The sequence below is a fragment of the Cebus imitator genome, unplaced genomic scaffold (assembly GCF_001604975.1).
Source record: "Cebus imitator isolate Cc_AM_T3 unplaced genomic scaffold, Cebus_imitator-1.0 Scaffold737, whole genome shotgun sequence".
NCBI classification, from domain to species: Eukaryota; Metazoa; Chordata; class Mammalia; order Primates; family Cebidae; genus Cebus; species Cebus imitator.
The window spans coordinates 266072-278425 of record NW_016108052.1 but is presented as its reverse complement, the minus strand read 5'-3'; the positions used below and the strand labels follow the sequence as shown (position 1 = coordinate 278425).

General features: G+C 45.5%; 1 protein-coding gene across 2 annotated transcripts; it reads left to right on the top strand.

Annotated features, from left to right (window-relative positions):
• Positions 1–6070: 6070 nt before the first annotated feature.
• Positions 6071–11711, top strand: PSMA4 (proteasome 20S subunit alpha 4). 2 transcript variants are annotated; one of them, XM_017519357.2, is made up of 7 exons: positions 6071–6187; positions 7522–7547; positions 7784–7826; positions 8094–8256; positions 10420–10497; positions 10800–10888; positions 11542–11711. In XM_017519357.2, the coding sequence occupies exons 2-7, from the start codon at positions 7545–7547 to the stop codon at positions 11694–11696; spliced, it is 531 nt and encodes a 176-aa protein (XP_017374846.1). In that variant the 5' UTR covers positions 6071–6187; positions 7522–7544; the 3' UTR covers positions 11697–11711. The 2 variants fall into 2 exon arrangements, with proteins under 2 accessions (XP_017374846.1, XP_017374847.1); XM_017519358.2 differs by lacking the exon at positions 6071–6187 and adding an exon at positions 6393–6457.
• Positions 11712–12354: the final 643 nt, after the last annotated feature.

Here is a 12354-nt window from a genome sequence, read left to right as displayed (position 1 = left end):
GGAGGAACAAATGAGATCATTCACATGAAAGCACTTTCATTTCTCAGGTTTAAGGGATTGTGGTTTTTATCTAGGTTGACCATTCAAGCTAAAAAATGGACTGAAGCTCGGGTTTCATTTCCAGACCAGTGTTCATCCTCGAAATTGATGAAACTCTATAGATTTCCCTCTTGATTGCCCCTGCTCACATGGATATTCCCAGTGCAAATATTGCTAACCACGGTTTTGATGTTTACATGCTGCCTTACATTGATATTTTACTATTCGGTGTTTGTTCTAACTTGTGTCCAATCAATCAATTTCATGTGGTTTATATAAACTCTTTGGTGGCTGTGATGGTTCATTTTAGGTGTCAACTTGCCTGATTAAGGGAAACGGAGATAGATAGTTACAGTATTATTCCTGAGCATGTCTGTGCAGAAGTTTCCAGAAGAGACTGGCATTTCAATCAGTAGCTGTGTAAGGAAGATCCCCCTCACCAATGTGGGTGGACACCATCCAATCTGTTGAGGGCCTGGATTAAAAAAAAAAAAAAAAAAAAAAAAACAAAGGAAAGATGGATTCAGTCTCTCCCGGGACAGCCATCTTCTCTTGCCCTCAGATATCAAAACTCCAGCTTCTTGGCCTTCAAACTCCGGGACTTAACCAGCGGCCCCTCAGGTTCTCAGGTAGTCCACCTCAGTCTGAGAGTTACACCATCCACTCCTCTGGTTCTCAAGCCTTTAGACTCAGACTGAAACACGTCACTGGCCTCACTGGTTCTTCAGCTTACAGACAGCATATCTTGGGACATCTGAGCCTCCATAACTTATTTCCATAATAAATCCCCTCCTGTTTATCTACCTATCCATCCATCGATCCCACTGATTCCGTTTCTCTGGAAAACCCTAAGACAATGCATACATTAAATATTTCTTTTACTTTACATTCAGGACCTAGCACCATGCCCCTAGAAGACCCAGTAAAGATCTGTTGAACAAACTGTAAGAATGAACACAGCACTGCAAGTGCCAGGAACTGGTCCTCCCAAACAACGTGGAGAAAACCCAGTTCCAGATTCGGGAAGTGATACCATATGTCTGGCAAAGACTCTTTACTCTTGCAAGTGTCTTCTTCTGGCTACAACAGAACTTTACTTTCCAGTGTTCTTAGTCTCCCTAACTTCTGCACTTCATGTTATAAGGCAGATAAAAACTCTGGTTACTCATGCCTATAATCCCAGCACTTTGGGAGGCCAAGGTAGGCGGATCACGAGGTCAAGAGATTGAGACTATCCTGGCCAACATGGTGAAACCCTGTGTCTACTAAAAATACAAAAATTAGCCAAGTGTCGTGGTGTGCCTGTAGTCCCAGCTACTCAGGAGGCTAAGGCAGGAGAATCGCTTGAACCCGCAAGGCAGAGGTTGCAGTGAGCCGAGATCAGGCCACTGCACTCCAGCCTGGCAACAGAGTGAAACTCTGTCTCAAAGAAAAAAGAAACAAACAAAAAAACTCTCATTACATATATTGCTGTGTGATGACAAAAAAATTTGTGGCTTAAATTTCAATCATTATTGAATGATTATAGGCTGGGCGCAGTGGCTCATGCCTATAATCCCAGCACTTTGGGAGGACAAGGTGGGCAGATCACCTGAGGTCAGGAGTTCAAGACCAACCTGTCTAAAATGGTAAAACCCCATCTCTACTAAAAGTACAAAAATTAGCTGGGCATGGTGGCGGGCACCTGTAATCCCAGCTACGTGGGAGGCTGAGGCAGGAGAATCACTTGAACCCAGGAGGTGGAGGTTGCAGTGAGCAGAGATTGCTCCAGCCTGGGGGACAGGGTGAGACTCCATCTCCAAAAAAAAAAAGCTTGAATAATTTCATTAGTTTATGGTTTCTGGCAGTCATGAATTCAGACAGGACCTGTGACAGTTTGTCTCTGCTCCCCAATGCTGGGGCCTCCACTGGGAAGACTTGAAGGCTGGGAGAGATTTCATGCCTGGGAGAGACTCAATCACTGTGTAACCGAACACTCACTTCTTACAGAGTCCAGTTAACAAGAATGAGGTCTGGTAGAGAGATAGAACTTATTAACAAAAACTAGTGAAGGCAAAGCAGTCGGATTCTATCCAAATTAACAGCTTCTGTTTTTAGGGAGAAGGCAGGGGTTTAAAAAGAGAAAACTTGATAAGGAAGGCATGCAAGAATTGGGCTGAGTACAGTGTCTGTGTGTCTCGTTCTGGTGGCTATCTTGGGGCCTGGTCCACCTGGACCCCGGGCTTACGTCATTTCAACAATGGCCAGGTTGTTAACTGGCTGCCTTGCAGTAATCTCTGGAACTTTGCAGCTGGGTCTCCAGGCTTGGTCTGTGTGTCTCAGGGCTGACCCCTGGGACCTCTAAGACACATAATTAGATACTAGTAGACAGATAGATGTGAAGGGAGTATATACGACGAGAAAGGGAGCGATGGAGTTAGTAAAAGGCTTCTGCGGTTTGCTTCAAGGTTATGTCTTTAAACCAAAGGAAAAAGGGAAATTTTTTTTAATGCAGTTTGAAGCTAAGCTGCCTGGTTACAACTGGGTACTGGAATCATCTGGAGGAATCTTCCCCCACCTATCTGGCAGGTGACGCTGGGACTTCATCTAGGCTGTTGGCCAAACACCTCTCCATGTGGTCTTTGCTTCCCCACAGCAAAGTGCCAGGGTCCCAAGAACGACCATCCCAAGAGGACAAGACAGAACCACATCACCTTTTGTGACTTGCTCTTTGAAGTCACATGATACCACTTCCTGTAGGGCTGATGGCCCACAGGGTCGTGGGGTGTCCCTTATGCTGTGCTGAGGTGTAAGATCCGAGAACTAAAGAGACAGGACACAGAAGTACAAGGAAAATGCAGCCGGGCTTGAGGGGCCACGCCACCTATGAGCAGAGTCAGGTGAGGCCCTGAATGTCCAGAAGCATGAGTATCTATTGTGTATAGGTTAGGGGGCAGGGCAGTGAGTGAAATCATCTTTAAGGACAGTGATAGGGTCATGAGCAATAAAACAAGAGATCCACCCCCATTAGGTCGCCTAGGCTGGGAGGGGGACAGTGTGCAGCAAGGGGTCCATTCCCATTAGGTCACCGAGGCAAGGGCAGTGTACAGTAAGGGGTCCACCCCCATTAGGTCACCAAGACATGGAGGTGGGCCATGCTCAGTGAAGAGCGTGCAGTGTGCAATACCTCTATCTATGGGCAAGCTACTAAGATTTACAGGAGGATGCTTTAAGTCACACAGCAGTGACAGAGCTGTCAGGGTCTACGCCACCTGCTGGCAGCTTCCAATGAGTTCTATAGGGGAATGCTTTTCGAGCAGCACAGTGACAAGAGCTGATAAAGTTCACAGTCACCAAGGTGGATTGCTGTTCTGAGGGCAGCCTTCCATAAGAACTGGAGCAAGGTCCTGCAACTCCTTTATCAGGAGGAGTGGCTCTTGCCCCAAGCCTCCCATACAGCAGGTATCTTTACGATACAGAACGCTGCCGCCTGGGCCATGGATTCTTGTCCTGGTGTAACGGTTTTCCCTTAAATCATGCTCTGCACTGTGTCTGCTCTAGGCATTCCTCCGATTATAAGCTGCTTATTCCTTAATTCATGCTCTGTACTGCATCTACTCTAGGCATTCCTCAGATTATGAACTAAGATATAGTTTTATATATATATATGGAAATAACTGAGTGGTAACACTATGAATTGAGATATTCTCCACATCTTTTTTATTTTTATTTTTTTGTTTTAAAAAGACGGGGTTTCACCATGTTGGTCAGGCTGGTCTTGAACTCCCAACCTCAGGTGATCCGCCCACCTTGGCCTCCAAAGTGCCTGGATTACAGGCGTGAGCCACCACACCCGGCCAATATTCTCCAGATCTTAATTGTGCCAGGATTCTGCTTAGCTCTCCTTCCCCAGTGCCTACATTGGGGGTTACCTACAACTTCCATTATAGTCACAGGCTCACCCAGATTCAGAATAAGGGGACACAGAACCTCCCAATGAGAACCATCAGTGGCACATTCTAAGGGGAACATGTGGGATGAGAGACGTTGAGGGCTCAGTATCCAAAAACATCACTTTAATCCTCTCTTCCCATTAGTGACCAAAACAAAATCTGGCATTGAAGGCACTCTGCACTTTGGCCCCAAATACCTTCCCTTCTTTACCTCCTGTATTATTTCCTCCATTCAGGTCAGAGGGAACTACTCAGTCACCCACACTTGTCAGACTCATTCTTCTTTTGCCTTTTTTCTCAACTAATCCCTCTTCTTTACACCTGAGAAATTCTACCTCTCACTTAAGTTACTGTTCACTGCTGGGCGCAGTGGCTCACACCTGTAACCCCAGCACTTTGGGAGGCCGAAGTGGGTGGATCACCTGAGGTCAGGAGTTCAAGACCAAACATAAGCCAGGTGTGGTGGTGGGCACCTGTGATCCCAGCTACTCAGGTGGCTGAGGCAGGAGAATTGCTTGAACCAGGGAGGCAGAGATTGCAGTGAGCCAAGATTGTGCCACTGCATTCCAGCCTGTGTAACAAAGCGAGACTCCATCCCAAAAAAAAAAAAAAAAAAAAAAAGTTACTGTTCGCTGAATTATGCAGAATGAACTAAGGTGGCAGGCAGGGGCCCTCAGAGATGCCATAAGTTACACCACCTGAGGATGCTTTCAGAGCACCACCTGCATGTGGCTCTGCCACCTTGCCTTGGCTCACTTCCCTGTGTGCTTAGAAAGCAGAGACGATAGGCAAGATCTCAAAATGTAACTTACTTCTAAGCTATCTCCTTTCCAAAGCCCAGATCCCCCAACAATTTTGCACCCAACATGAAGGGGACAGATTCTGCCCAAAGGGCTGCTTTCTGGGAGAGGTTGTAGGCAGATGACTTGATACGAACCCAGATCTACTCAACCTTCTAGCCTGAAAAACCCTAAACATGAATAGTAGATAGTTTACATAGGGACAGAGGCTGAATGAGCAAAACGGTGGAGTGACGGGTAATGAACACATAAACAAGCACGACAGCTTCAGTAAAGAAGATAAAATGCTGCGAGTATGTGCTGATGGTACGGTACCGCTTTAACTACGCTCCTCAGAGAAATCCTGACTGGTGAAAAGCAGAGAGAGACCAAGGTGAAAATTCTCCCCAAAGTGTGAACCTGATTATAATTTTTCTAAATTTAATTTTTAGAGCTAGAGTCTTTATCTCTCACCCAGGCTGGAGTGCAGCGGTGCAATCATACCTCATTGCAGCCTCAAACTCCTAGCCTCAAGCCAGCCTCCTGCCTCAGCCTCCCAAAGTGGTAGAGTTACAGGTGTGAGTCACCGTGCTGACCGTCATCATCATTTTTTTTTTTTCTTTTGAGACGGAATCTCACTCTTTTCTCCAGCCCAGGTTGGAGTAAAGTGGCTTACTCTCAGCTCACTGCAACCTCCACCTCCCGAATTCAAGCGATTCTTGTGCCTCAGCCTCCTGAGTAGCTGGGATTACAGGCGCCTGCCACCACGCCCAGCTAATTTTTGTATTTTTAGTAGAGACGGGGTTTCATCATATTGACCAGACTGGTCTCGAACTCCCGACCTAAGGTGACCCACTCACCTTGGCCTCCCAAAGTGCTGGGATTACAGGCGTGAGCCACCCCGCCCAGCCTTCATCATAATTTATGTCCAAAAATGTATGCATCAGCAGTAACAGTGGAAGCCAGAATGAAAAAGGGAGATGATGAGACGGGTAAAGTCTGAAGTGGTTGGAACCGTTTTGGGAAACAGGACAGGAATGACAGCAATTAAGAGGCAGGTCCACACTGAACAGTCAAGAGAAAGTGAAAGTAGAGCCCCAAGAGTAGGAGAAGGAAATTAGCTATACAGCAATTCCACTCTGGTTGGCTACGGTCCTAGTGCCCTCCTCACCATGGCACAGCAACTCCTCCACCTGCTGAGGACTCCAGCGCCCCCGAGCCCCCACCCCCGCACCCCAGCTCCCACGAGGGCCAAGGGTTCTCGCTCCGCCCCGCAAGGAGGACTTCCGCGTCCTCCGCCGGCCCGCCCCCTCCCCGGAGGTTCTGCGCATGTGCGGGGGCCATATTAGCAGCGGATACTCTGGCAGCGCTGGTGATTTTTCTCCCGCGGAGTTAAGGGCTCCGTGGACGTCACAAGTCTTCACGGTCTTCCCTCTGGTGAGCCTTTGCCCCCTGGGGGCCCGCGGAAGCCTGGCCGCTCGCTCCTCGGGCGGGGCTCGTGAACTGCAAGCCCGTCGGTCTCGGCTGCAGCCGCCGCCAAGAGCCGTGGGCACGATGACTCTGCACCGCCTCCTCGGGGACTGAGTGGCCCCCGCCGGCCGCCGTCGGGGGCTTCCCGGTGCCGAATCTGGACGCTGGGGCGGGCTGAGGGCGGGGGTCTGTGGGCAGGACCGAGGGGTCTGGGCGGCGTCCGGCCCCGGGAGTTCGGTAGGTGAAAGTTAGCGCTCCCGGTGCCGGTGAACTCCCGATCGTGCTGTGCCAGCGTCCGGCGTGGAGACAGCAGAAAGTGGCGCTTGCGCTCGCATCCGAAACCGCCGCGAGTGTCTGTGTCCTCCCTGCTTCTCTGCTCTGGGCCATCCTTCCTTTGCACCTTCCTATTGCAGCTGTCTCAGCCAGTTCGCTGCCCTCGGCCTCACCAGCCTGAGTGATCATTTAAAATGCCAATTAGTTCCTGTGTCCCTTGGGAATCATTCAGAGGAGCCCCTTGACTGAGAGATGAAACTCAGTTTTCACGTGGGCACCTGGGCTCTCCAGGATTTGATTCCAGCTTGCCTTTCCAGTCTTCATTTCCTGTATTCCAGTATTTGGGAATGTGGGCTTTGGACTGAGGCTTTTCTACCAGATAGCGCTGCGCACCCAGTGTTGTCTTTTGCACGAATGGTACTCATGTTGCCCCAGATAACCGCCTTCAGCCCCAAGTTCAGGACCCAGATCACTCTCTGGAGAAGGCCTAAGTCTCTTCACTTGGCATTCAAGGCTCTGCGTGATTTGGATACTCGCTTAGCTCTTATATGTATATATTTTCAAAGATCAGCAGTTTGTCTCATGCCCACTAAGTTATCCTGCCTCAGTAGCCTTTGTTCATACTTTCTGCGCCGTCTGGAATGCCCTTCCCCTCTTTCATCCCCTGTTCTTTTTCTTAGACCCAAGAGTTCTTGGCCGTTTTTGTGCCTCTCCTGTCTCTTGATTTACTTTCATTTTCTGTAGCGGCTTCTCAAAAAATGCTTTCTTGATTTTTCTTCATCCCTTTTCCCACCCTACCCTCGGTTCCTCTTTCCACATTATAATCTATGTCTGCCTCTGTCACCTAACTGCCAGTATTGGCTCTTCATGACAAGAATTTGTTTTACACATTTTGGTATTCCAGCATCTAGCATAATGCCTGACACTTAGCTGAATAAAGGGAGTAAATAAAACAGATTTGTAAAGTCAGCAAATGCTTTTTAATTTGTGAATCTTATTTTAATGATGATCCGATTTTCTTTTTACAGGAACTAGATAAAGTTCAGAAAACATGGTGAGTTAATGCCAATAAACTGTTGCCTGATAAATAGTATTGTACGCAGCTTACAGACTTGTGTGGGAAAATTGAAATGCAAGGAAAGCAGTGGGATGGCGCTTTCTTTCTTGTCAGTTTCCTCTCACCCATTGAACTTTGTATGCCAGGATAGGTTCTGTAAGATAATTTGTAGGCTTGCAGGAGCTGGTTTACTTTCAGTGGATAGGAATCACTTGTGTGTTTTTCCTTTGCAGTCTCGAAGATATGACTCCAGGACCACTATATTTTCTCCAGAAGGTAAAATGGAAATTGTTTAATCTGCCTCAAGTTAAAAAAAAAAAATGTGTTAGACTTTTAGAAAAAAAAAAAATGTACAAACTTTTTGTAGTTGCAAAGTTCCTCCCTTTTGTTCTTTGAAGCAATTATGGTCACCAGATTGATTATACCCTAGAAGAGTAAAAGTGGGACCTTTGTTTCTAGCTTGCTTCATTGCTGATTTCTTTTGGGCCAGTGATTGGAGAGCACAGAGGAGAGTCTTGGCTTCTCACTCCTTTTGTTTTGTAGGTCGCTTATACCAAGTTGAATATGCCATGGAAGCGATTGGACATGCAGGCACCTGCTTGGGAATTTTAGCAAATGATGGTGTTTTGCTTGCAGCAGAGAGACGCAACATCCACAAGCTTCTTGATGAAGTCTTTTTTTCTGAAAAAATTTATAAACTCAATGAGTAAGTGAGATTTTAGGAAAGAGTTTTAAAAAATATCTCACTCACATAAGTGGGAGCTATGTAATTTGGGAGGGCTCTTCCCTGTGATGTGGTAGAATTGAAGTTGTGCCTTTATTTTGCTTGAAACCTCTTTGAGGCCTGGTACCAGGTGTTACTCCTTTTAAGTGCAGAGCAAACACTAAGTGGAGAAACCAGCATTGTGTAATGATAAGTGTACAGACTTAGTCACAGAGTTTTGGGTTCAAGTCCAGGCTTCACCCATACAGGCTATGTGACCTTGCACCAATTATTTAATTTCTTTCCTTTTTTTTTTTTTTAAGACGGGGTTTCACCATATTGGTCAGGCTGGTCTTGAACTCCCAACCTCAGGTGATCTGCCTGCCTTGGCCTCCAAAGTGCTTGGATTACAGGCATGAGACATTTAATTTGTTTGGGCCCCAGAGCCTCCTAAAGTGGTTGTGGCAGTTTAATGAAATAAAATGAATGAAATACAATAGTATAGTGTTTGACATATAGTAGGTCCTCAAAGTATTGTTTAGAATACCTATGCAGAGTCTGGGTGCTGTGGCTTACGCCTGTAATCCAAGCACTTTGGAGGCCAAGGCGGTCGGATCACCTGAGGTTGGGAGTTCAAGACCAGCCTGACCAATATGGTGAAACCCCGTCTTTAAAAAAAAAAAAAAAAAGGTAGAATAGCTACAGGAGATTTTGTTGCTCTATACTGAATCTTACTAAAGAACAAGCCTCCTGGAGGTCTGGGAAGAATTTAGCTAAGCTTTGTACACTTTGTGAGAATTTTGTTATATTTGGATTTGCAGAACTTTGCAGCTCATGGAGAGCTGGCTGTGCTAATAAGAGCCTTTCCCTTCAGTGGTGGGCTTGGTAAATGCCGATTATCAGGGCCTTTTGATAAACTTGTTCAAAGTGGTGTCACCCCTCCACAGAGCCTCTGATGGGCCCACTCAACAGCTAGCAGGCATGGCTAGGCATAGTCACAGCGCAAGTCTCAGCTGTAAGAAAGCCAGGGCAGCCCTCAGGAAATGAGCCAAAAAAAAGGGAAATACGGCTGGGCACGGTGGCTCACGCCTGTAATCCAAGCACTTTGGAGGCCAAGGCGGGCAGATCACCTGAGGTTGGGAGTTCAGGACCAGCCTGACCAACTTGGTGAAACCCCGTCTTAAAAAAAAAAGGGGGGAAATACACCTCTAATAGGTGCATAGCCCTGTGCTTCCTAGGCAGGCTTTAAACCCTCCTGTCATTGTCCCCTGTTACCTCCTTCCAGCAGACCTTAGGGAATGAATACTGCTCAAGAGCAGTCTGTCTAGCAAAATCTTTTTTTTTCGCCGAGACAAATTCTTGCTCTGTCACCCAGGGTGGAATATGGTGATGCCATCTCGGCTCACTGCAACCTCTGCCTCCCGGGCTAAAGTGATCCTCCCGTCTCAGCCTCCCAAGTAGCTGGGACTATAGGTGTGCACCGCCACACTCAGTTTTTTATTTTTTGTTAAGATGAGATTTTGCCATGTTGCCCAGGCTGTTCTTGAACTCCAGAGGTTGCAGTGAGCCGAGATGGCATCACCATATTCCACCCTGGGTGACAGAGCAAGAATGTGTCTCGGGGAAAAAAAAAGATTTTGCTCGACAGACTGCTCTTGAGTAGTATTCATTCCCTAAGGCCTGCTGGAAGGAGGTAACAGGGGACAATGACAGGAGGGTTTAAAGCCTGCCTAGGAAGCACAGGGCAACCATGTTGCCCAGGCTGTTCTTGAACTCCTGGGCACAAGCCCTCTGTTTACCTCGGCCTCCCAAAGTGCTGGGATGACAGGTGTGTGCCATTGTGGTCGGCCTGTCTTTGTTCTTTGTTGCTAAATCTTGAGATTTACTTTAGCTTCTTGGCGTTGATTCTGTTACCCTATTTACTGGGTGGTAATGATAAATACATCTGTTAAAGAAATTAAGGGTGCATTGGTTAATCATTCACGTTGAATGACATCAAGTAAATGTCTCCTACAAAAATAAAACTTGTAGGTCTTTTCTGAAGGAAGTAGCCACCGTGAAGCAAGTGTAGTAAATATCTAATAGAACTCTGTGCTTTTTTAATACTTGTAGCGCTCCTCACAAATGTCTTGCCTGCTTACAGATCAATATCTTTTTTTCTTTAAGGGACATGGCTTGCAGTGTGGCAGGCATAACTTCTGATGCTAATGTTCTGACTAATGAACTAAGGCTCATTGCTCAAAGATATGGTCATAAATAGCATAACTGATGATAAAAATCAGTTTTGATGTTTCTAAGGAGAGCTCACTTTTGCAAAGAGTAAAGTCATTAAAAATATTTTAATTGAAAATTATAAATTTTTTAAACCAAATTTAACAAAATGTTATTTACTATGAGAATATTCGGATGTTGACTTGTTTCCTCTCCTTCAAATTACAAACAACTATTAGGTTGTCCCTACGGCATAGATTGCTTTCCAGAGAGTATTTACCTTAGAGTCTGTCTGTGCTTTAGAGAAAACTAATGTGCCAATCTCTTTATCCTAGGTATTTATTACAGTATCAGGAGCCAATACCTTGTGAGCAATTGGTTACAGCACTGTGTGACATCAAACAAGCTTATACACAATTTGGAGGTACGTAATTTTTTTGAAAATTTTATTCCAAAAAGTTAAGACATTTTATGACTTATAACATTTTTGAGGTAGTAAAAAATTGAAAAATAGACCCTTTTGTTTTAAATTAAATTTTTTAAATTGGCAAATAATAATTGTATATGTTCATAGGGTACATAATGTTTCAGTACATACAGTGATCAGATCAGGATAATTGGCACATTCATCATCTCAAACACTTCGTTCTGTTGGGAGCCTTCCATATCCTTCTGGCTATTCAAAACTAACATGTTACAGTTAACTATATTAATCTTACAGTGGTGTAGAACACTAAAAATCCCTACGTTCTTATTTCATGAGTGAATCTGTTTCCTCCACCATGTAAATTACCATCATTTTATTAACAGGGTATGTAAAGTCCGAGATAACATTTTTAAATCTGGAAGCTAACTGCTGTTTCCATAATAACGAAATTCAGCCCTGGTCCTCTGTCTATTCCCTCTCCTGGCTGTGTCCAAATCATAGAAACAAAAGTGGAATTGGTAATAGAGCAAAACAGTTTATGAATGCCTAAGTTCACAGAGAAGGGCTTAGCTACGTTCACTGAGCTCAAGTAACTACAGTGATACTAAATTTAGATTATTGATATATTTGGCTTTTTTTCTTTGTTAAAGGAAAACGTCCCTTTGGTGTTTCATTGCTCTACATTGGCTGGGATAAGCACTATGGTTTTCAGCTCTATCAGAGTGACCCCAGTGGAAATTACGGGGGATGGAAGGCCACATGCATTGGAAATAATAGCGCTGTGAGTATTTTTGTTGTGCTATAAAATCTAGCAGAAGGTCTAATAACTGCCGTAATTTTGCAGTGGTGATGAATGTAAACAATATTTTACGATAGCTACAACAACCTTAATGTGATGTGGAAATATTTGTGATTTCTGTTGGTGACAGAATTGCCAGTATAGCTAATATACCGGGGTTTGTTAACTACATTAATAATTAAATGCCAATTTTCAATTCAGAGTTGTGAAATTAAAAGTTGTAATTTTGTTTCACAACCTAGTTTACAGATCCCCTGAATTCTATGACAGACCCCTTGGGAGACTGAGGTACTTTATAGAGCATCAGTACCCACTCCTCTCACCTCGTACCGTGTGTGCCTTGCCTGTCATCAAAATTCTTTATATGGGCCAGGCATGGTGGCTCATGCCTGTAACCCCAACACTTTAGGAGGCTGAGGCAGGTAAATGGCTTGAGCCCAGGAGTTTGAGACCAGCCTGGGCAACATGGCAAAACCCCATCTCTACAAAAAAAAACAAAAATTAGCTGGGTGCTGTGGCATGTGCTACAGCCAGGTAATCCTAGCTACCCAGGAGGCCAAGGTGGGAGGAGGACCACCTGAGCCTGGGGAGGCTGAGGATACAGTGAGCTGAGATCACACCACTGCACTCCAGCCTGGGTAACAGAGTGAGCCCCTGTCTCAAA

What these genes read in the sequence shown, in the direction of transcription:
- PSMA4 (XM_017519357.2), top strand. An exon ending in CACTATATTTTCTCCAGAAG is followed by an intron (nt 7,827 to 8,093) that starts GTAAAATGGAAA and finishes TTTGTTTTGTAG; the next exon opens with GTCGCTTATACCAAGTTGAA. An exon ending in CTAAGGCTCATTGCTCAAAG is followed by an intron (nt 10,498 to 10,799) that starts ATATGGTCATAA and finishes TCTTTATCCTAG; the next exon opens with GTATTTATTACAGTATCAGG.